The 25,138-nt window shown below is 35.8% G+C and overlaps 1 protein-coding gene and 1 pseudogene across 5 annotated transcripts in view; one reads left to right on the top strand and one right to left on the bottom strand.

Annotated features, from left to right (window-relative positions):
• The window catches only part of LOC126972408 (senecionine N-oxygenase-like), a 32,441-nt gene extending 9,072 nt beyond the window's left edge, over positions 1–23,369 (bottom strand). Inside the window, exons 1-5 of one of the 5 annotated variants that reach the window (XM_050819123.1) lie at positions 23,221–23,341; positions 13,457–13,592; positions 5,535–5,737; positions 3,062–3,200; positions 457–628 (exon numbers count right to left, since the gene is read on the bottom strand). In XM_050819123.1, coding sequence (XP_050675080.1) covers positions 457–628; positions 3,062–3,200; positions 5,535–5,737; positions 13,457–13,504 — 562 coding nt within the window. In that variant the 5' untranslated portion in view covers positions 13,505–13,592; positions 23,221–23,341. Of the gene's footprint in view, positions 1–456; positions 629–3,061; positions 3,201–5,534; positions 5,738–13,445; positions 13,593–13,929; positions 14,074–14,480; positions 14,500–23,220 lie in introns of those variants that run through there. The other 4 variants (XM_050819124.1, XM_050819121.1, XM_050819125.1 and 1 more) reach the window with 4 other exon arrangements.
• Positions 15,540–16,483, top strand: LOC126972413 (uncharacterized; annotated as a pseudogene).
• Positions 23,370–25,138: the final 1,769 nt, after the last annotated feature.

The raw sequence follows: 25,138 nt of genomic DNA, 5'->3' as shown, positions 1-25,138 counted from the left end.
TTTTTAACAATTCTTTTGAATAACGTAATAGTTTTGTTTTGAACATTTTCTGGGATCTTGTTGTAAAAGCATAATATACATCGCCCCACAAAAGACTTACTAACTCGACTTAGCCGAGTAGTAGGCATCATCAGTTTATGTCTGTTTCTGGTGTTAACATTATGGTTATAAAGTCTTTAAAGTATGTTCTATAGGTCTCACTCTCAGCCTTATTGTTCTTTACTGAATGTATATAAATCAACTGTATGTAAAACATCCCGATAAATTCTTTAAATCTTTTTTTTACGAGAACCCAATGTTTAGTGTTGCCATTATCCTATGATCAGTGTGCCCAGGTTACTTAATTGAACCATAATTTCCGCCCCGCGGCGCACTTTAAAACGAAACACAAGAATGCTTGCAAAAAAAAATAATTTTGTTAAAACATTAGCTATACTTTCTAATAGATTGTCTGACCTTTAAATAAATGTTCTCCAGGAATATTCGGATATTGTGGTTTGCTGAAGTGTCCCGTTGCTAAAATAACGTATTCAAATTCATGTTCGTATTCGTTCCCGGTGGGCAAGTGTTTGTGTTTAACTTTCCACGAGTCATTCGCACGTGTTATGGCGTGGACGTAATGGCTGTACTGAAACATATCAATTAATTACTGATAAAAAAATATTCAAAATTATTAGCACCATCCGTCGTACCCTCAAATTCAAAAATGGATATGATATATATATATATATATATGTGTGTATGGATATACAACGTGAACCAGAAAGGGTATAACATCCCTTCAATGGTACGTTATTTGGGTCATATGCAATAGTATGGTGATGTTTAAGTTTTAATAAATAAATAAAAAAAATGAAAAAGACTTCCCTACGAAATAAAAATATTATTTTTCAATTTCTTTTCTTAGACAACCCTAAATTTAAAGAGACTGCCAGTTTTAGGCGGAGCCTTTGTTTATAAACAGAATGAGGTCACCTACCTATGTACTTAAACATAAACAATAATCTATGATTAAGGAGTATGCACACTACATGAAATGTGGCTTGTGTCTATGTTATTATTCATTCATTTTTTACTTCCTGTTATTGAACCAAATAAACAAAATAAGAAATTACATAACATTACACAGTTTCACGTCTGTATTCCTGAAGGGTTAGAGGTGTATTTTTTCCACCCACGTTTCACTGTTTAATTGCCACTTAATAGGGGGCGAGCATCTACATTTCTGAACTATGGGCTGCTAGTGAGAAATTTCCTACGAAAAACTCAATAACTGCCCCATTCCATACCCAGGCCGGGTACAAAACCCGGTCCGGGAATGAAGTACATATTATTAATACGAGGATGGTTAAAGATATTAGGTCCATATTTGACAAAAAAAATCCGTGAAGAACAATTTCTTAATAGGAGTCTATCTATAATTCTAAAATTATCTTTATTGGATAAAACATTTTTGAATTAAAATGTCAAGACTCATTTGCCCAGTAATAAGAACAGCTACAGTGCCATTCAGACCAAACCTTGCTTCACGGCAGAAAAAGGTGCCGTTGTGGTACCCATAATCTACAATTACAAATTTGCAGTAAATATCGTGTTTCAAAGCACAATTCAAAGAGTATTAACGCAGACAGGCCGATCTTCTCAACCTAACATATTTAAAAAAACACAAAATGTAAAAACACAGTTACAATTACACTAGTTTTTATCTTTTAAACGTGTTTTATTTAAATTTGTAACACTCGCGGAAATCAGAGTAAATACTAACATAACATAGTTTCATAATAAGATTAGAATTAAAATCATAAAAATCTTTATTGGGAAATACATAACTACAGTAAATACAAATTTAGAAGTATTTTCAATGTCAGCTAAAGCAAATGCACATAGAAAATAACTTTGTCTTCATGGCAAAATGAGAACACAAATTGCTTCACATTGAAATGATTTGTAAATCGATGTAAATGTAAATCTTGATATAAAAGAGTGGCAATGAGATTCTTGCTACTTCTTATCATTAGCTCAACCCTTTACGAAGTAGCGGTAGATTCAATAACACATTTTTTTTTTTTTTACATTCATAAGTGTCATTTCCGTGACCTACGTGAATAAACTGATTTTGATTTGATTTGATTTATTGAAAGTAATTAATTGATGTAGCAAGCCCCGATATTGCACCAGCCAGAAGCATTCCACCAGACACTGCCTTCAACACGACCCTCAATTTACCACGATTAGTTGAGGAACTGAAAAAGCCGCAATTTACAGAGTACAGGAACAATCATAATAAGTAGAATAACAGACCGAGCTAATCTCAGGTTCAAGAACAACACCCAAATGTTTGTTACTGAGAGTCAGCCAACAAATGGTTAAGTCTGTGTTGGATCAAACAACACTGTTCATTATTACTATTAGTAAGTTGTAGGACTGATTTTATAGTACTGATCAAATTATAATATAAAATAAATATTTCTTTATATTAGTGGTTTAAATTCTATAAATAATATTTTCATTCCATTCAATAAGATGCACGTAGAATTTCCGTAAAACTATATTTCAGATTTTTGTTAATATTATTCCTATGTACTTTATGTCCTGAAAATAGTATTTGTATAACAAAATTAAAAAAAAAACAAATTCTTTTTCGCCAACATACATTGCTATGAAATTTATATTTACATCTGGGCTGAGTGCTAGGGTTGGAATATACAAAAAGATTGACGACGCAGACGGCGCGATGCAGCTAATGTAACTCAGCCAGCGACCAGTCTCTGCCGCGTACGGCGTGCCACTCCATAGTTTTGTCTTCCCAAGATTGCTTAGCGGCCCTGTAAATCATGTGTATGTGTGCGTTCGTCGACTCGGACACTCCAGCATGAAGTTAAAGTAGTGTTCATTACTGTATTGTGATTTGTGGCCAATGGTCTCGAACCGTCTGTTCATCAGTGTGGCAGCACTGTGGCAGTACTCCCCCGAACGAACACAGCAAAAACTGATAGTTCTACTGTTACCTATACTATAACTCGTGCATTATACAATAAGGCTCAAGACCCAAATCACTTACCCGAATATATTTTTCTATATCAAAATGTTGAACATATTCTTTAACATAATTGTAGTACACATCCCACGTGGGGTATGATCGCATGTCTTCTGGGACAGGAAAACCATTTAATTGCATCGTCGGCTTTGGTAAATTTGTTCTGAAAATAAAAACAATCTTAATACTTGTAAATATTATTTGAAGTCACAGTCAATCCTTGGAATCATTACTAGGGCCGCTAGCAGCTACCACGGATCATCGCACGGCTGCCATACATGACATTAATGTTACACTAGTTGAATATAGTGTTTGTCAAAGGATCAAGATTGAACTTATTCTGAAGCCCATATAATATGAAGATTTGGACTTATCAGTATGATGAAGGTACCCATGTCGTATCGTCTTAAGGCCGGTGCGCTGCGCGTCGCTTCACGTCACTCGCTAGACGGTAGGTACATCTCGCACTACAACTGCAGTAAGCGGCAGCTCGCGTCATTTCTATAGCAGTTTGCGTGCGAGCAACATTACAAGATGAGCGATAGTGACGAGGATTAGGTCATTATTTTTTTATTGTGTGCAGAAGAAAAACCTATTAACCGATGAGAAAAAAAAATAATATTTCAAAGTCAAATAAACTTTTTTCAATTAGGCTTAAACTAAGCGCTTTTGAATCTCTTTAAATATATCTATTTGTTCAATAAGTATTGTTTTCGCACTAGAATCATAGATGGCGCTAGGCTCTACTTGGGTCGCGTTTACACAAGTTAATACTTAATATAGGACTAAACTATTGAAAAAACCATAATGTTTCGGAAAAAGTTGAGCTCTTGAAAAGAACATACAAGAAACACAACGGCCACTCTTTCCAATCAATAGAGTATTTTACAATGGCTGTAACATACAAAATAAATTAGTTTGTAAGGGTATTAATCCAAAATATATGAATATAATAAAATTATTAATTTATTAAATTTGACTAATTAAATTATTTTAATTCAGTTATTACAATTAATTAAAATATAAGACATAATTCTATAAATTTCACAATTAACAGTATGCATAGTGAAGCGACGCGCCGCTTGCTGTGTCGCACTGAGCGTCACCTCACTGCGCGTCAAAATATTCTCTCGGAGGCAACTCTGACGCGACGCGCAGTTCAGCGCCGCTCTAGTGCGACTTGTTCCATACAAAATAGTTGAAATAATATTATGACGCTTAATGCCGCGCAGTGCAGCGCTGCGCAGCGCCGCGCTAATGCGTTCCGGCCTTTATATTGACACACACACACTCTTACACATACATCTTGCCCCAAATTAGGCATAACCTGTACTATGGGTACAAGACAACGATATATTTAATACAATATACTTACTTAAACATACATAAATACTTATAAATATCCATAACTCGGAAACAAACATTCATATTCATCATATAAATTGTTGCACCTACCGGAATTCGAATCCGGGACCTCTAGCTCAAAAAGCAGGGTCACTAACCACTGGCTATGGGGGTTTAAAAAACACACTATAAAAGCCCCAGAAGGAAGCTTGGTCCATAGTTTCTTGAAAACCACTCGCCAGACATCCAGATAGTGGGGATGATAATATGCAAGTTTGTGGGGTGTCGTGCAAAGGCAGCACTTAGTAACAGCTTCAGTGGGGTCCACATATTGCCCAACTAGTAGATAGACTCAGCTCTGCGGCATATGCCGTTAGAAAGATTAGAGAGTATACGGATGTTGCGACCGCTAGATTAGTGTACTTCAGATATTTTCACAGTATCATGATGTACGGTATTTTACTGAAGGGTCATGCTGCTGTTCGTGCTATATATCAGCTTGGTTATAGACAGTCTCTCAAAGAAAAATTTAAACAAATAAATATTATGACTGTTCATTGTCAGTACATTTATGAAAATTTAATATACGTTCACAAAAATCGTCACCTTTTTGCTCTTAATAGTGATTTTCATTACTATAACACTAGAAATAAGGGATTGCTTGTAACTAATTCCAGTAGGCTTCATAAGATACACAATAATTAATTTAAGGGTAAATGTATACAATTTTATAATAAAGTCCCAGCCACTATTCAGGCATTATCTATAAATAAATCTAAATGTTTAATAAAAAAATGACTCTGTCGTTAATACTATTACTACACAGCTGAATATCTAAGTGATCGGACAGCCTGGGACTAGATTATGATTATTTTATAACGATAGAAATGACTACAGTATTGTATATTTTTATTGAAAAGAGCGCAAAAAAGAATGCCGGGAGAGTTTCTTGCGCCGCTTCTTCTCTCTCAGAGCGCCATTTGTTTCCGAAGCGGTAGTAGTATCTAGTAGTTATTAGAAATGACATCAAAAGGAATTCTAAAGGAATCAATTTTGAGAAAATAAATGCCTTTTATGCCATTTAACACTCCCCGTGATAAGTGATCCACCACAATAAGTAACTCGTTTTCTATGAAAAACAAAAGTAACTTACCTCAAATGTTTATACATACTGGAATGTATCGGCACACCATATTCATCATTGCCAACTTTAGGTTCGTACCGCCAGATACCGCCGAAGAATGCACTTGACTCTAATATTGTAAAACTGATTCCCTTTTCTTTTAAACTTTTTGCTGTTGTGATTCCACCGAGCCCAGCCCCTACTATACATACTCGAGGATTCTGAAGTGATGACTGCAACAAAATAAATATTAATTTTATAAATCTTGAAAAGCTGAAGAAGCACAGTTTTAAAGTACACATGGGCGGGGAAAAACAGGGAGAGTGGACAAGAGTCATCGTGTGGAGGTCAACAGAAAATAACAGTAGTATTTATACTAGGATGGCGCGTTGGACCGCAACGTAGCGCGTAAGGTTCTTTGACTCACCATTATCAAAACTGAGCATGTATTTCGGTAGGTACAGTGGTAATGGCATTACTAAGCAAATTGTACTTCCTTATCAGTACAACGTATTAGTATGACAATACAGAGCTTATCGATATTATAAGATAAATGTTTATTTGTTAAGACGGATGCTTGTTTTTCATTATATGCAAATTATATGAAAGTTAAAGGTTTTTATCAAATGTAGTAGACAACTAACGTATAATTTCACTATCCACTTAATATTAACTTCATTCTCATTTAATCTCATAAATAAACTTATTTCTAGGCCGTCTCTCCAGCTGAGATATCTCAACTATAGTTTTTAAGCGACTTCAACCCCATCAATAGATAATATTTTATTAATATTAAAGGTTTGCATAAGAGTGTATTAAATTAAATCTTTATTAATATACTAGCTGATCTGTCAGACTTGCTCGGTACGAATGAAATTTTATTATTATTTCCGATTAATTACACACGATATTGCTTACTTACAAAACAGAGTTTTCCTGAAATACTGGTTATTTATAAGGTTTCAATTTGATATGATACAGTCTGTTAATCAATTCAAAGCTTTCTGATAAACTTTTTCTTTTGTTTTGTTGGTGCGGTTAGGTTCAGTAATTTTATTTTTGGACAAAACTTAAGATTTATCAATCTACATAAAAATAATCTGATGTATAGTTAACAACTGTAGTTATTCTACCTCCTGAGAAAGTAAGAATGTATTAAAAATTCTAATTAGTTATTCATTTAAACTATTATTTTAATTTGATTTCTGAACGACACATCTGGGGGACACATCAAAGAAAAATTCACCTCGTAAGCCTTCTCTGAACTTCCACAAATAATTCAAGACCAAAATTTGCCGAATCGGTCCAGCCGTTCTCGAGTTTTAGCGACACTAACGCAACAGCAATTCATTTATATATATATATAGATTTTATACTTTTTAGTTTTTGAAGTTGGTTTTTTAAACATAGTTTTTGTACTCAGCTATATTTCTATATACACTCACAGCAATAATCACCCACCTATAGCATTCGTCGCCGTGTTTGTTAACGTTAACTAGGTTTGTGCGTTTTGTTTTTTATCAAGTGAGTAGTCTACCAATAAATTAAACACGTATTATTACACCCTCATTTCGTAAAACGTATTTCCCTAAATTTATGTTACCGAAGGGTTTTTGTACTTTAGTTGTTATTTGACAATATTGCAATTGGGTTACCGACCGGTTAATATTTCCTGTTCTGTACTGCCTTAGTGTGCGAATATTATTTAATTTGACATTCAAGTGTTTGCTCATTGTTTGAGACTGAAAAAATGTCATTCGATGCAACCGGTGTAGCTAGGGCACTGACATTGGCTGACGCTGGGTACAACTACAGTACGAGATGCCATCAGACGATTTCGGGAGTCAAGCCCTAAACCACAGGCCAGGTCAAGGCTGACATCGATGCACTAAGAGGTCCGGATGGGCGTCAACGTTCGTGCTCTATAACGATTTCCGATCTTAACCCAATTGAGCACATTTCGGACAACCCCAAAAGGCGTGTCCGAGCAAGACTATCAGCTCAACGTTATGAGAGCTCAAACCAGTTGCGGTAGAGGAGTGGCACAATATCCCCCGAATTTCAACATCATGGATGGATTGGTAAACTGGCTTCTTACTCATTTATGGTTTTCTTTTGATTGAACCACTATTTATGAAAAATTAATTTAATTATTTTCATTGAAGATTTTTAATTAATCGTTTTTTGTAAGCGTCCAGCATTTAATAAACGACTTTTTTCAATATTTTTATTGTTTTTTTTTTTCCTAAAGATAGTTTTTAACGAACCTCTCATTAAAGGTAGTCTAAGTTAGACATATTTCTGCAAATTGAAAGAAATACAAGGGCGGTTTGGGTAATTGTGCCTATAAGTCGATAGAGTAGATAGACGAGTGCTTTGGATGGTCGCGATTGGTGTTACTATGTGCAGACTCCTTCGTATTTGCAGAAGGCGAATGTACCTAGTGATGCCATAAATACTGAAACAAAGAAAAAAAAATCTCTATTGTAAATAACATTTATTACTTTTACAGTCTGTTAGTTTAATACATACATATAAAACAATACTGACAGTCCTTTAAACCTTGAGGCCAGTTACCAATAGAAGCACGCACTCTCGATGGGAAAATTATTCACTGCCAATCGTACGGATTGCTAAAGGACTCCAAATTATCATGGCGTTTAGAGCAACTACAAAGCCGTACTCTCTAAAACTGACCATAAATCATAATCCAACAGATTCTGATCGTGCTCAGACGACGGCCAGTCTTCAGCTCTGATGAAGTCCGAAACGTTCGTTTCCAACCAAGACTGCGTTGACCGAGCTTTATGACCCGGCGCCGAGTCTTGCTGGAAGGATCATTATTGGTTATTGAACATGGTGTTGTTAAGGGGCTTCACTACCTTCTCAAGAGTGGTATCTTCATACACTTGTGTTTTGATACCTTTTTCACAAAAGTATGGCTCAGTCACTCTTCATAACTAATACCCCACAACCATCACTGAAGTCGGATAGTGTCCACGTAGCTTTCAGCATAAATACGGTCATTTTATTTGTTAGAATATTGCTCAATTATAAAAAAAACTCATCCGTAAACAAAATTTTTCTGTGACCTCCCTTTGCGTACCGCTTCAGTATGTGTTTCGATTTTACCACCCTATTCTTTTTTAAATTATCAGTTAATAAATTACCAGTATGTCTCTTATAGGCTGCAAGTCCTAAGTCAACCTTTTAAACTAAGCGACGTCGTTCTAGGTGCTGTCTTTATCCCCCGAGATAAAATCTTTTGCTTTCGGACAGGATTTCCCTTACGGGAAAGAATTCAAAGAAATCCTGTTCAATTTTCAAGAAGGTCAAAGCTGTAATGCTTTGACCACCTTTTTCGTACGAACACTATGTGGACGTCCAGATCTTTTTTAGTCACAAACAGAGGAGGTCTCATTATACCTATTAATATCCCGGTACACAAACATTTTACTAATACCAAGTGTATGGAGAGCTTTAAAAATTGCATTTGGCTAAATATCTACTTTGTGTAATGCAACTTACATTAGTTGCAGATTGCAGCTCTTTCTTGCAGCCATGGAAAGGCACTTTTTCACCACATAATCGCACCGCATTACGTGTCTGTACCATCTGAGCCTAGATCCTGATATTTTATCGGTTATGGGTGCAGCTTTAAAGCTTCCTATTGTATATTTATTTTGTACTTTATACTGCGTTTTATTTATTTTGTACTTTATGCCGCGTTTGGCACTACAAGTCAGCAGATTGGGATAGGATGCGTTCCTTTCTTGCATCCTACCCTTGGGGCAAGGTTTGTTTCCCTTCGGATGATCTTAGTGCCTGCGCCGTTGCAGTAGCCGATGTGATACTGCAGGGCATGGATATTTTTATACCAAGCTCTGTAGTACCGATCGGTGGCAGATAACAGCCCTGGTTCGATGCGTCAGTTAAAGCAGCATCTGACTGCAAAAAACAGGCGTATCGAACTTGGGTTGCGGCGCTGGGCACAAAGGATCCGAACTGCAAAGTTCTTAAGAGGAAATATAACCGTGCCTCTAGATTTTTTAAGCGGCAAATCGCCCGTGCGAAGTCTAAGCACGTCGTCAAAATCGGCGAGCAGCTTTCCAGTTACCCGACCGGAACACGCAAGTTCTGGTCGCTGTCGAAAGCTGCTCTTGGTAACTTCAACCAGCCGTCCATGCCGCCGTTGCACATTAGGAATGACACCCTGGCCCATACGGCAAAAGAGAAAGCCGAGCTCCTGTGCGCTCTTTTCGCCTCCAACTCGACTCTTGACGACAACGGAAAAACACCGCCGACCATCCTGCGGTGTCAGAGCAGCAGAATGCCTGAAGTACAGTTCAGACAGAAAACTGTTAGGCGAGCTCTGTTTTCGTTGGATGTCAGGAAGTCGAGCGGGCCGGATGGCATTTCTCCAATCGTGCTTAGAACGTGTGCCCCTGAGTTGACGCCGGTGCTAACGCGTTTATTCCGGCACTCTTATTCCAAAGGCGTAGTCAAGCTCATGGAAGTCAACCCTTGTCCATCCTATCCAAAAAAAAAGGAGACAGTTCGGATCCGGCGCACTACAGGCCTATTGCTATCACCTCCCTGCTCTCTAAAATCATGGAGAGCATAATTAGCTGCCAGCTTTTAGTATACCCAGAGGGTCACCAGTTGATCAACGAACGACAGTACGGCTTTCGCCATGGACGGTCGGCAGGTAATCTTCTGGTATACCTAACACATAGATGGGCGGCGGCTATTGAAAGCAAGGGGGAAGGCCTGGCAGTTAGCCTGGATATAGCGAAGGCCTTTGATCGTGTATGGCACAAGGCGCTCCTCTCAAAACTTCCATCATTTGGGCTTCCCGAGAGCTTGTGCAAGTGAACCTCCAGCTTCCTCACTGGGCGTAGCATACAGGTCGTTGTCGACGGATATTGCTCGAACCCGAAGCCCGTGAATGCTGGAGTGCCCCAAGGCTGTGTGCTATCTCCTACGCTGTTTCTTCTGCATATCAATGATATGTTGGACACCTCCAACATACATTGCTATGCGGACGACAGCACTGGTGATGCCGGATACACGGGCCATGCAGGTCTCTCTCGGGAAATCGTCGACCAGTGCCGGGAGAAACTTGTGTCTTCTATCGAGTCCTCTCTCGAGAAGGTCGCGGAATGGGGTAAATTGAACCTTGTCCAATTTAACCCCCAGAAGACTCAAGTTTGCGCGTTTACCACTAAAAAAACCCCATTTGTCGTATCACCGCTCTTCGAGAACACTTCTTTTAAAGCCGCACCTAGTATCGGAATACTGGGTCTCGAAATCTCGAGCGATTGCCAATTCCGTGGCCATCTGGAGGGCAAAGCCAAATTGGCTTCGAAGAAGCTGGGCGTCATCAATAGAGCACGGCAATACTTCAAGCCGGCCTACATTCTAGCGCTCTACAAAGCGCAGGTCCGGCCACACATGGAGTATTGCTGTCATCTCTGGTCTGGCGCACCCCAGCATCTGATCGATCCATTTGACCACGTGCAACGTAGAGCAGCTCGAATTGTCGGGGACTCAGTGCTCTGTGAACGGCTGGATCTCTTGGCGATGCGTAGAGACGTCGCTTCATTGTGTGTCTTCTACCGCATTTATCACGGGGAGTGTTCCGAAGAGCTGTTTAACCTGATTCCTGCCGCCGAATTCCACCTTCGCACGACACGCCACAAGTTAGGATTTCATCCCCACCATCTGGATGTGTGGCGGTCCTCCACAGTGCGGTTTTCAAAGAGCTTTCTCCCTCGTACTACAAAGCTATGGAATGAGCTTCCTTGTGCGGTGTTTCCGGGACAATACGACATGGATACCTTCAAAAAAAAGCGCGTACACCTTCCTTAAAGGCCGGCAACGCTCTTGTGATTCCTCTGGTGTTGCAAGAGAATGTGGGCGGCGGTGATCACTTAACACCAGGTGACCCGTACGCTCGTTTGTCTTCCTATTCCATAAAAAAAAATATACTTGAGTGTTACTCCTCCCGCCCATCTAAGCATACGCATTTCGGTGGTCTGTAGCTTCTGTTCATGGGTATTTTTGCTTGCCCAAACTTCGTTACCGTACAGTAAGGCTGGTCTTACTGCCCTTTTATAGACCTTGCCTTTAGTTTTTACTGGCATTTTAGCGTCTCATAGCACCCCTGTGGGAGTACGCCACTTCATCTATCCAGATGTCGTTCTCTGTGTTACGTCCGCTTCTATAGATCCTAGATACTTAAATGTAGTAGCTTTAGGGAGGGCCGTGCTACTTAGCGTGATGCCCGGGAAGTCAAGTGAAGCGTTGGGATTGAAATTACAAAACATATATTCTGTTTTTGTCTTGCTAATGCGCAAGCCATTTTGTTCCAATGACTCTAGCCATCATGAATGGTAATTTCATTATAATAATAATCACTTTAAATTACATTGTTTCAGCGTCTTAAGGACGCTTAAAAAATTAAAATTTGGATCGCAATGGCCTTTAATAGGCTATGCTTTAGTTATGTTTCTCCATTTTAAAGCTATTGGTCTGATCGGTGAAGGACGTAACAACAAAGGCCGCGCGTGCGTCCCTAACTCCCTACTGGCTGGCTTACAGTGCAGAGGCCGCCACACGTATCTACGATTTCGATACCTACACACAAGAGTGAGACAGACCTGGTAGGATGACGAGTTTTATAACTCTATCCGTCTGGTACCTGGTTTTGTTTATTATTGCCCTTGTATATTATAATAAAAATGATTTGTTGTGGTTTTATTGTATATTTTTTGAGGTATAGAACACATTATAAGGTACAAGATCAGTGTTTGGTTGGTGATCTAAATCCAATATTAGATTGGTCGAGCAACTCAGAGCTGAGAGGTCAATATCATTTGATGCTCTCGTTCAGTTTAGTCTGCTCAAGTCAAATATAGGAGCACAGTCATTTAGAGCATTATTATTACATATTGTACCTATAGTACCAGTTGTTTTATTGACATTGTTTCTATTTTATTAATATAGATCAAGAGAAACAGTTGTAATTCATAGGTACTAATTAATCTCCCCTTTATGAAATTTAACAGAATTCTTTCTAGAGTCTAGATGGAACAGACACTTTAACTGCTCCACAAATTACCACAATATAATACAAAAGATATATGTCAATGGAATTGTTCAAGTTAACTTGAAGATATATGGACTAAAGAAAATTTCACATTTTCAGAGCCATAGAAATATATTTTGTATCGGTGAAAAGAAGAAAGTTTCAGAACAGTGTACAGTGCCTACTATTAAGCTTAATGGTGGTATTACTAATACTTAATATTTCAGAATTCTACCCATACCCAGTGGACTGAATGGATACTTCTTGGACTCATATTTTAACAGGACAGTGATTATGATCAGTAAAACAAAAACCACACAAAATAGGCGCACTGTAGTCGTCAAATTGCGGATAATAGCCCGTGATAACCTATGATCAGTAAAAAAATAATAAAACTGCAGTGTGGAGGAACACCACACATCCAGATAGTGGGGTTGATATACTAATTCATCAATATAATATTATTAATATATACCATCAATATTTATCATTATCAAATAATAATAATACATATAAATGATAGGAATAAGAATCACCCGATATCAATTTGTAAAGTAGAGATACACCCACATGTTATCTATATATGAGTTATGACAAGTTTTTAACTTTTGTTATTAATAACAACTTCTTTGATAACTCTAACACTCTCACACAGTCACAACAGTGTGTTGATTATATTTGTAGTTTTACTTTAAGGACAGTGAGCCACAACTAAGAAAAGATAGACTGATTCTTTTTTCATTTGCAATAACGCCCAATATACATTGAATGATAATACATGAGTTAATTAACAAAAGTAACAATTCCAACAATGTACATTATTTACACTTAATCAGCTGAGATGTAATTACCATGACATTACATTATTTATCCGGCATAGGCTGTTTGAGTAACTTCTTCTTAAAATCATAATGAGATGTTGCAAACACAATGAGTTTTGTATTTCAAATGATGACCAACTATTGTCTATACAAATATACTTTGCCCTGGAATCACACCTAAAACAAAAGTGTTTATTACCTTAAATGAAACTAAAATTACACTGATTATTTTCTCTATGGTTCCACGAACAATTTCTTGGAATAAACATATTTTTTTTACAATTCATCAAATCATCTATTTATTTCTCAACACATGCAGACAGCATTAAAATATTAGTAATTTCTTGCTATGTTGTGGTTGCAAAATATTAACAACCAATTAAGATTTCTGCAGCATGGTACGATACTTAATCATTAAATTTATTTGGAATATTTAGTTTGTTCAGGAATTAATTATTAGAATCAATCACAATGGGACAACAAGGTGGTTTCTAAAAATAAAATTCAATATTACACCAGCTTTTTGAGATGATCATTCACTATCCTGATTTGGAACACTCAATTTTGCTTTTAAGGCATATTTTAACACTAAATTTACACGACTTATTGTATCATTGTGGAAATAAATTTAAATCAAATATGTAAACAAAGAAATGTCACTGTCAAAATAACAATTCAGAGACTATCAACATTTTTCTAGGTAGTTTAAAAAATTATTTTAGTGCATAACACATAACATACATATAAATTTATTATTATTAATATATTAAATTATTATTTGGATATGAGCCATTCAATAATTTGCGCTATTCCGTCAGACAGTTGTTGAGTTCGATTCTAACGAATATTATAAGACGCCTCCGTTTTCCGGTTGTTATGGTTATATCCTTGACTCGTTTTGTTATGACAACAACGAAATAAAACAAAATTGATGAAATATAAAATAAAGAAAACGTAACAAAAAACAAAAACTTAACAACTACAACGGGAAAGCAAGAAGAACACATTAAATCACGACGACCTTCAGAAACCGAATCAACAAAATAATTTGGCGCCCAGTCATACCTGTCACTACGACCAAGATTTTTTGTAACATTATTTACGTTTCTCTTCTGTAAACGAGCCAAATGCTTAGAGCTTCTATCTTATTGCCAGTGTCACAACAACGTTTGCACAATTTTTTTACATTTTAATTTTTAGATGTATTTTATGCAATATTACACAGAGAAAACGTTGTGCAATATGTATTTTTATGTATATAGACTACACTTATAATTGTGAAATGATATTTTAGTATATTTCTTCACACACAATGGAAAAAACAGGTTATTATTTTTAGTTGGCAGCACTATTGTTTACATTTTTGATCTTGAATTACATTTCCGAGTATAGAAGTGCGTTTCATCAAATAGTTCCTATGCCGTCATGTTGGTAACACTGGTTGTCAAAAGTGTCAACACGGTGTGCCGCTGCTCCAGATTTTCACAAGTTAAATTGAGATTCAGTCAGAAATCATGCCGAAAACATTAAAAAGTGGTGAAAGAATGATGGTGTTGAAAGTAAAACTGAAACGTAACGAGGCCTCTCTTATTCCATTAAGATGTGTACAAGCTCGGGTCGCCACCAATACAGGTAAGTCAAATAGGGTTGCCAGTGTCAGGTCCCCAATTCTCGCGCCACCCGATATAAATATCGTGTGTGATATGACGTCCTGTAACTATTGCGCGTGCAGGTTTCTCCGTGCGCGAAAACGAGACAGGACATTATATCGTATGTGATATGCTTATCGAGTAATTCGAGAATTGGGGTCCTGATTACCAGGTCCACGACTAAACTCAAATTATTGTGTCTTAACATTCTAATATTCCTATTGTATTTTATTCTAATTACCTATAGTATTTTTAGTGTTAATTCCTCTCCTCGCAAAAGTGGCCCACGACGAAAAACCCACGAACTGGATGAATTTTATTCTGTAAGAAAGGAATTGCCTACATTAACAAAACTATTGCATGAAATGCGAAATGAGATAGATTATAAAGGGAGCCGCACCACTTTGTGGAGAATTATAAAAAGTATGGGATTTTATTTAAAAAAAATCCAAGTGAAAGGTTTTGATGGAGCGATACGTCATTGTTGCCTGGCGTCATCGCTACCTGGAAGAATTAAGAAAAAATCGTCTTGAAACCCAGCGGCCAGTTGTATATCTAGACGAGACATACATACACGCCACATATTGCGCTGGAAAATGTTGGCAAAGCGAAACTGAAGAAGGTGTTTTATCTTCTGATTCTAAAGGCCCACGTTGGATTATCGTTCATGCAGGTGGCGCCATGGGATTTGTACCCAATGCTCAGCTAATTTTTAGATCTCAATCAAAATCAGCTGATTATCATGATGAAATGAATAAAGTTAACTTTAATAAATGGCTTAGGGAAAAATTTATACCAAATCTACCTCCGCAATCAATTGTTGTCATGGATAATGCCTCCTATCATACTGTTCAAGTTGATAAGGCACCAACAATGTCAAGCACTAAGTCCGAAATGCAGTCCTGGATCACAAGTAGAGGACTTTCGTATTTGCCGACGATGTTGAAAGCGCAGCTGTATGAAATAATTAAGGAACATAAACAACTACCTGTATATGAAGCAGATGTAATGTTAGAAGAGAATGGCCATAAAGTATTAAGACTTCCGTCTTATCATTGTGATTTAAATCCAATTGAGCTTATATGGAGTGTGTTAAAAAGACGAGTTGCTGAAAAAAACGTAGGCCAAGAAGCTAATTAAATAGTGCAAATTACTGAGGAAGCATTTGCAACTATTACTGCAGAGGAATGGAACAAAGAATGCGAGCACGTCATAAAAATAGAAGACCAATACTACGGCGACGGCCCAGTAATAGTTAGCGAAACGGAAAGATTCATAATCGAAGTAGGCGAAGATACTGATACTTCTGATGATAGCGATGCTGAGGATAATAATATGTCAGATGTAGATGAACATTATTATTGTAAAAAATTATGAAAATAAACATTTTTAGATTAAAATCGTGTTTTGTTCTCATTGAACCTGTAATATTTTTATTTTTATTCTATACATAATTTTTTTATTAAATGAAAGATAATATTAATGATATTCCCACGCTTTAACAATAAATAAGACTGAAATATTGACTGCTAGTAGTTAATAGGGACGACTCATCATATTAATTTTTTAATCTCCCTGAATTTGGGGTAATCGCAAAAGGGTAACGTGACAGCACTTATTTCCATTACTGCCAACATGACGGCATAGGAACTATTTGATGAAACGCACTTTACCTTTCCTTTCCCTGTACTTATGTTACCTGTAACAAAATAATACTTATTAGGATAATTTCAGTGAATGCATCTGAAAGCTATCGAAACAAGCGATAAGACCGTGCATACATTATTCTTATTGTATTTTATATTATTTAAACGACACAAACTTGAGAAACCGTTAAATTTTAGAATAATTGAGTATATTCAATTAAAACAATTGTTTTTATTTATTGCTGTTAATGGTTATATAATGAACTTATGTTATTTCTAAAACAAAACTAAAATTCATTCCAATAGGCAAAGAAGAATCCCTCGACCTTGATCGACCTTGAAGTGCAAGATCGCTTGTGTACGTTATAAAATGTTATATATGGATAAAGTAACTACTGTAATATATTTTACGATAATTTAAATAGTAAAACAGACAAAGGAAACGATGCTTCAAAGTAGATGTATTATAAAATAGTGACTTACCAAATATTGGGTAAAACTTCGAAAAATAAAAACAAAATTTCTGCGCACTTCACTATCACGTCGGCGGCCGATAAAGAAATAAAAAATAAATATGCAGAATATTTATCAACTTTTATGAAACTTATTCAAAATGAACAATGATTATTGACTTTTATTAAAGGCATAGTTTAATCTGTGGTTTTAGCAAAATTCTTATAAGAATGAATATGAGATCAAATCGTGCTTAAAACTAGAAAATAACAGAGGTCATTAATTAATGTTTAGGTATTACCTACAGTAAGAAATATTTACCTACTCAGTACAGTTGAAAGTAACGTATTCGCATTTTAATCTAAAAATCTAGAAAGAATGTAACAAAAATCAGACACGTGAAAGTATAACGGTGTTCTACAGAGGTAGCTAGTTAGTGTTTACTAAAAAATATTTTTGTCATTTGTTCACCCAGAATAGACCTGAGCCTCAGCGGCACAGCATTGTAATGGGCAGGGCGTCTCAATTACTATCAGCTGTCGTCACGTCGTAATAAAAAAAGAACCTATTAATCATTGGAATCATCGTCATTATGCACTGGATAAAAAGTAGCAAATTCAAAGGATCCTTCCTCTTATTGGTTGTAATAGGAGATTGGAATGGTAAACATTCGGTAACATATGAATCGTTATCATAATATAAATTTTCCTCCGATTTGAATAATCCTTGGTATGTAGTCAACATCTTTGAACTTTGTGTTGTAAGAAAAACAGGACATGTTTTCTTTGGCACAAAGAACAGATGTAACGTTCATCTACAAAAACTTTTCATTAGGTGTAGTCGATTTCCTAAATGTAAAACATTGCTTTCTGACAATGTTAATATCGTAGAACATTTCACGAGTCATTTCAATAACAGTAATTTTGACCGTATCGTTTGAAGCAGTGCGCACAAGTTGGTACCAATCTTCTGGCAAATGTATCATGTAGGTATGTTGATTTTCCTGTGCTTCATACGTTCGGCTGCTTCGTGGTCAGTGTCAGCCTCCACCAATTCGAGGAACGTAACATGACACTGTTGATACATATGGACCAACGACGAAATCCACAAGACCTTATTCGATTTCACGCCTTATTTTGTTATTAGAATTTGCAATTTTCGTTTACGTCTAATAAGACTCTAAGACGTCTAATAAGACTCACGCATCTTATATAACATTAGAGCCTGTTGATTTGCAACCCTCTGCGAATAAGTAAGTTTTTTTCTGTTGTCGTTCAGAGGCATAAAAAAATAAAATTAGTTTTACGCAGTATCTAATAAACATTAATATTAAACAAATAATTATTTATTATCACCGAATTATGATACTATACAAGATGTACTCCTACCAATGTCTTCGTTATCTGCGCAAGGACCAGTAGTACATTCTGAAACTACTCAGTAAGTTATCAGTACTGACATAACAAATACACACGTTTTTACGGTTATTATTTTTATATTATTATTATTATTATTCATGATCAACGTATATAAACTTTGTCTTGTATGACTTATCTATTTAAAATTGTTTTTAATACCTAATTATAATAACGACGGAGTTCTAAAAGTCCATGACATTTTTTATAAAATTGTTTTTCAACATCAGTTCCGTTCCACGTGATACTATCCCAAAAACTTATTTTATATTGTTACAGAGAAAATGATGGAAATGAAGGCGCATTCATAACTGAAATGTATAAGAAAGAAAGCCATTTCCAACTCTTATCAGGACGGCGAATAATTGATATAAATTATTTTTTACAAAAATTCCAAGAAAAAGCACGCCACAATGATCTATTTGATTGTAAATCAAGCAACTTCTGCTGAATTGGTGAAAGAAGACATGGACTGATTTCAATCTTTAAATTTAAATGTAATATGTGTAAAGAAATTTGTTCTATTTCATCTGAAAACACCAAAGATACCGAGCATGTATGTAGATGCTAATAAAGCTGCTAGCACTGGAGTTGTAGCCTCTGGTATAGGTTTTTCTCAGATTGGAGAGTTATTTTCAGCAATAAACATTCCTATATTTTCTACAAAATTCTTTAATCAAAATATGCAAATTAAACTTAAGAAATGGGAAGAAACTGCATGTGAAACAATGGAAGCCGCTGCCAATAAAGAAAAAGAGATTGCTATAGCAGATGGCCGGACCAAAAACGGCATTGCTGTCATAGATGTCTATGTGGATGGAGCATGGTGTGCCAGGTCATATGGTTCAAACTATAAAGCTTCATCAGGTGCAGCAGCCATAATTGGCAGAAATACGGGTGAAGTTTTGTACTTCGGTGTCAGAAATAAATATTGTCACATATGTGCCCGAGCTGAAAATAAAAAAACTGCATCACAAGACCACTTGTGTTACAAAAATTTTCAGGGATCGTCTAGTTCAATGGAAGCCGACATAATCGTTGAAGGTTTCAAAAGCTCAATTTCCATGTATGGCAGAATGGTAGGAGATGGTGATTCTTCGACCTACTCTAAAATCCTTATCTCAAATCCTTATGAAAGTCAAAATTTGACGGTTGAAAAATTAGAGTGCCGCAAACATATATTGCGCAATTTTTGCAAAAACTCACCACAGAAACTAAATACATATTGGCGCACCGAAAAACCCTCACAAATCAAAAAATTATGACAATGCGAAAGGCAATAGTGAAATCTATTACACATCACAAGGCCTCACAGAGTCCTAAAAATGTTGCAATATTCATTTTGCACAACGATACTATTAACTCCTTATCTCATGCTTATGGGAATCATCAACTGTGTCAAAATTACTTTTGTGACAAAGATAAAAACTGTGCCGGCGAACTGCAAAATATTGAAAATTCTTCATTTATATTTAGAATAAACGCTATTGAGTCCAACGTGGCTTCAAAGTCACGTAGTTTGATTGAAGACGTGAACACAAATACCGTAGAGTGCATCAACAGCGTTATAGCAAAACTTACTGGGGGTAAACGTATCAATTTTGCTTTAAAAGGGGGCTATCAAGGAAGATGCGCGGCAGCCGTTGTTTCCTTTAACACAAAATCTGCAGTATCAACAATACAAAAAGCTATAACAAGTAACGCTCCCGGAGGTTTAGCTGAAGAAATTGAGAAGGGACGTGCGCATCTGGAAACACTAACATCTGATCGACACAAAGTAGAGAGGTCTACAATATTACAAAGAGACAGTAGCGAGTGGCTCGAAATAAGAAAAAATATAATAACTGCTTCCAACTTTGGACCAATATGTAAAAGAAAAGACACATTAGATACAGCTCCCCTCGTTAAAAACCTATTGTACAAAAAAAATGGCCCATCTCACATCTATCGCACATGGAGTTGAGCATGAGCAGCAAGCTTTGCTGCAGTTGCAGCAGCAGGAAAATATTATCATTGAGCCCTGTGGTTTATTTATAGATAAAGAATACCCTTTTATTGGGACACCGCCTGATGGTTTAATTGGAGAAGATACTATAGTCGAAGTCAAGTGTCCAATTACAGCACACAAAAAAGGACTTTCTAATTGTATACAAGAAAACAAAATAGAAATTTTAAAATATAATATAAATTCTAAAACTACAACGGTGAATAAAAACTCAAACTGGTACTATCAGATACAAAGCCAGCTACATGTGTCAGAACCACAACAGTGTCTTTTGGCTATATGGGCAGGCGAGAAAGAAAATGTATACACAAAATTCATAGAAAAAGATGATTTATTTTGGGAAAAACTAAAATGAAACCGAAATTGATAAAATTTTACATGAAATGCTTGCTACCCGAAGTCATAGACAGCAGAAATGTACGTGGTATGCCCATTAGAAACTTATCCATGCAAGATAATAACGAAAACATTCCCCCTGATGATCAAGATGAAAACGAAAATGTTGACCCTGATGAATCACAATCGAGACAAAGCACACGCCAATTGAATGTGAACGATTTTTAAAGTAAACTGATTATGTTGGGAACTTCAAACTATTTCATACAAGTAAGAAAATTGTAGAATTTTTTTAGACCTAAAGTGTTTTTGACAAAATTATGCACATAAATCATTTTTGTTCACAATATTGTAATATTTTTAACGATCCCTATTTTTTGGCCTGATACTGTTTAGCTTAGACTGTGAGACGCGAATAATCAGGCTTTACGTCCGACTCGAATTTGAGGCGTAGCCGGGAAGTTCGCGACAATTTTTGGGGAGTTCTTCTAGTAAGTTGAAATTATTAAAAAAATATAATTTTAGCTAGTTAACGATTATTTGGCTACTACTGCAGCATATTACTTTTGCTAAAAAAATTTTTGCCAACTTGGTTTTCTTTATCTTTTAGTCTAGGATTTATTGAATTCGAAAAAAATCCAAGACCTCTCAAAAAGTTTTTTTGGATTTAATCTTTGCATAAGTAGTATGCTGTGAATTATCAAAATAACCGCTAACTCGCTAAACGAGTTGCGTAGCTGGATTAGGTGTTTGTCGAAATTGTATTTTTCACAATAATTTCAACACGCCTAAAGCACCTTCCCAAAATTCATCGCGAGCTCTTAGACTAGTGGAGACCTCGCACTTGCAACACCCAGCCAACAAACTACAATTTCAATAAATTGATTCATAAATAGTTTTAGGGTTTATTGCATAATATATCTATTCAGATTGAATGTCCTAGGTTTTTTCGATTACTACGAATTATTACAAAACAAACTTACAATTAGTCAAATCTCATATTTTATTTTTAAAATAAATTCAATTTAGTTGACCTGCAGCTGCTTGATTACACGAAACATTGTGATTTGTGACACGCCAGCGACGTTAGCGCACGACTCGCTTCGCGGGAATCGCGGGCAACTCTTGTAAGCGTTAAATGCCTACTTCGGTGGGTAAATATATAAATTGTTTTATAATTAGAATTGTTTTTTTACGATTATTAGATAACTCTACCCGTGTAGCCATTATGGCGCCGTGGGGCTAACTGCTAACTAGTAACTACGGCTTCGCGTACAATTAAATAACCCACATATAGATTGTGAACAAATGAGTGATCGCACGTTTTCACTATAAAAGCACGACAAAAGATTTTTAATTGAACTTTTGACAGCTGATTCTAAAAGATACCCAGCTGTACATAAAAGTGAAAGAAAGAATATGGCATGTCTTATCACTATTTCATTATTTATAATGAGTGTTTAACAATTTCGCTCAAAGTGACAATGAAAACAAATAATTATTTTTTCTTAGTCCCTCCTTGAGATATATATTTTATATTATAATTTTGTGTGTGATTTATTACTACCAGTGGTCGTTCAGAGGTGGATATTCGACTATAATTAATTTAATTTGTATGAACTTAATAAGGGTATACCTATTTGTCAAAGACTACGTACATTATAGATGTAAATGTATCATTCAAGCAGTCGTGTGTGTAATATTCATTTTAATTAATTAAATGTAATTTATAAGGCATTTTGTTTAAGTAGAACAGTTTTATGCACTTCTTCTGAATATAAATTACTAACAGTGTAAAATTTCATATCGTTCATCTGTTTGTATATTTTTTTTATAAAGGATACAAATTTTACGCCTTAATTATTATTTATTAGTAAGTATATAGATAAATGTAATTTATCTTAATATATATAAATTACGTGACACGTTGTTTGACCGCGATGGACTCCTAAACTAATGAATGGATTTTAATGGGGATTACTTCATCGAGTGCAGTTAAGTCCAACTCGAGAGATAGGATAGTTTTTATATCGATTTGAGACCCATAATTATTTTTAATTCCAATATTTATTTTGTATGGATATATTTTCTATGAGAGAACTATTTGACGCACGGTTTGACAGTTCAGCTGTGAATCAATTTCATTATAACAACAGGAAGCATATTTTACGATATAATTCTTGATGCTATGAAATATTATTGACAAATTCATAAAAAACGTTATTTTATTTATTATTTACAGAACAACGTCTATCGGGTCAGCTAGTTCTTATATAATATGTAAATGTTGCAAATACTTACCTCAATCACGTAAACGTTCGCTATTCCGATATTCACACAAAACAAACAAACTATGATAATATTAAAAGTAAGAGGCATTGTATTTAATAATTAAGTAAGTATGTATAGGAATATCAAATAATTGACACTTGTAACATGTTCGTTGGCCGTTAAATGCTCTGATATCAACTAGCTGTACTATCTACTGTGTGACGTATTTTGGTGTTTGATGACCAGATATTAACCTTATTATAACCTTGAAACTAAAATATGATACTTGGGTACATATTCTTACATTTTTTATGCCTCACATAACTCAAAAAGAGTTTTTCTATACCTAATTAATTAACATTTTGAAGTTTGCGCCAAATTGAACATTATCCATATTAGGTACCTAGGTACTCTTTTACAAGGTTCAAGATATTGCAGAATCAATGCTCATGTGTATGGAGAATAGGTAATAATAATAAAGTCTATATAACGTACAGTTACCATTTACTTTAATGACTTATACCCATAATATACCTATTGCGTTTTTTAAGCACTATCTTAACCTGCAACGCAGAGCAGCTCGAATTGTCGGGGACCCGGTGCTCTGTGAACAGCTAGATCACTTGGCGTTGCGTAGAGACATCGCTTCATTGTGTGTCCTCTACCGCATTTATCATGGGAAGTATTCCGAAGGGCTGTTTCACCTGATTCCTGCCACCGAATTCCACCTTCGCACGACACGCCACAAGTTAGGATATAATCCCCACCATGTGGATTTGTGGCGCTCCTCCACAGTGCGGTTTTCAAGGAGCTTTCTTTCACGTACTGCAAAGCTGTGGAATGAACTTCCTTGTTTACGGGACGTTACGACATGGGTACGTACAAAAAAAGCGCGTACACCTTCCTTTGAGGCCGGCAACGCACCTGGGATTGCAAGAGAATGTGGGCGGTACGCTCGTTTGTCCTCCTTTTCCCTAAAAAAAAAACTTGGTAATTAACTATATTAATTTAATTATATTTACAGTAACTTTTATACCATGTGTCTCTTTCTGTTAACTGTCTTCTTTCAAGGCCTTTTTATTCTTTCCGATTTTGCATTTATGGAGAATAAGATAGTAAAAAATCTCTAATTGGTCAACCAACCCAAACTTGAGGGGTTGAGATTAGAACTCCAGAACTGCATTATATTTTAAATTGACCATGAAAATAAGAATGAGAGCGCCGCGGTATGAAATGTAGTATATGTGACCGAAGAATGTATGCGGAATTAAATAATTTATTCTGTAGATACTTACGTCTTATTTGAATGCATAATTATCAGATCATTATGTATTTATTTATAATTTTAGACTTGACATTATTAATACAGTTATGTCATTCGATTTTTGATTGGAACATATTTGAAATTATTTATAAACAACTAGCTGACCCAGCAAACGTTGTATTGCCATCATAGTTAACAACTGTAGTTAATCTACCAACTATAGGTAGCAAAAATTAAGCTTGTGTTTTACCTCCTGAGAAAGTTAGAAAGATACAAAGATCCTAATTAGTTATTCATTCTAAACTATCCTTTCAATTTGATTTCTGAACGACGGGGGACACATCAAAGGAAAAACAAAATTGTTGTTTTTATTGAATTCTGAAAATTTTCATATTTATTCACCTTTTAAACCTTCTCTGGACTTCCACAAATAAGTGAAGACTAAAATTTGCCAAATCGGACCAGCCGTTCTTCAGTTTTAGCGAGACTAACGAACAGCAATTCATTTATATATATATATATAGATTTAAAAAAAATCCCGTAAAACTTAGGTAGACCTTCGTTAAAAATGCTCATTTTTATTTACTTATTTGTTCATATAAATACATCAGAAGCCGGCACCACTTATGTATTTCCTATGCCGTGAACCGGTGTCAAATATATTTTAACGGATAACTTTTCTGA

Source organism: Leptidea sinapis, chromosome 26, assembly GCF_905404315.1.
Source record: "Leptidea sinapis chromosome 26, ilLepSina1.1, whole genome shotgun sequence".
NCBI lineage: Eukaryota > Metazoa > Arthropoda > Insecta > Lepidoptera > Pieridae > Leptidea > Leptidea sinapis.
This window is presented reverse-complemented; position numbering and strand designations above follow the sequence as displayed.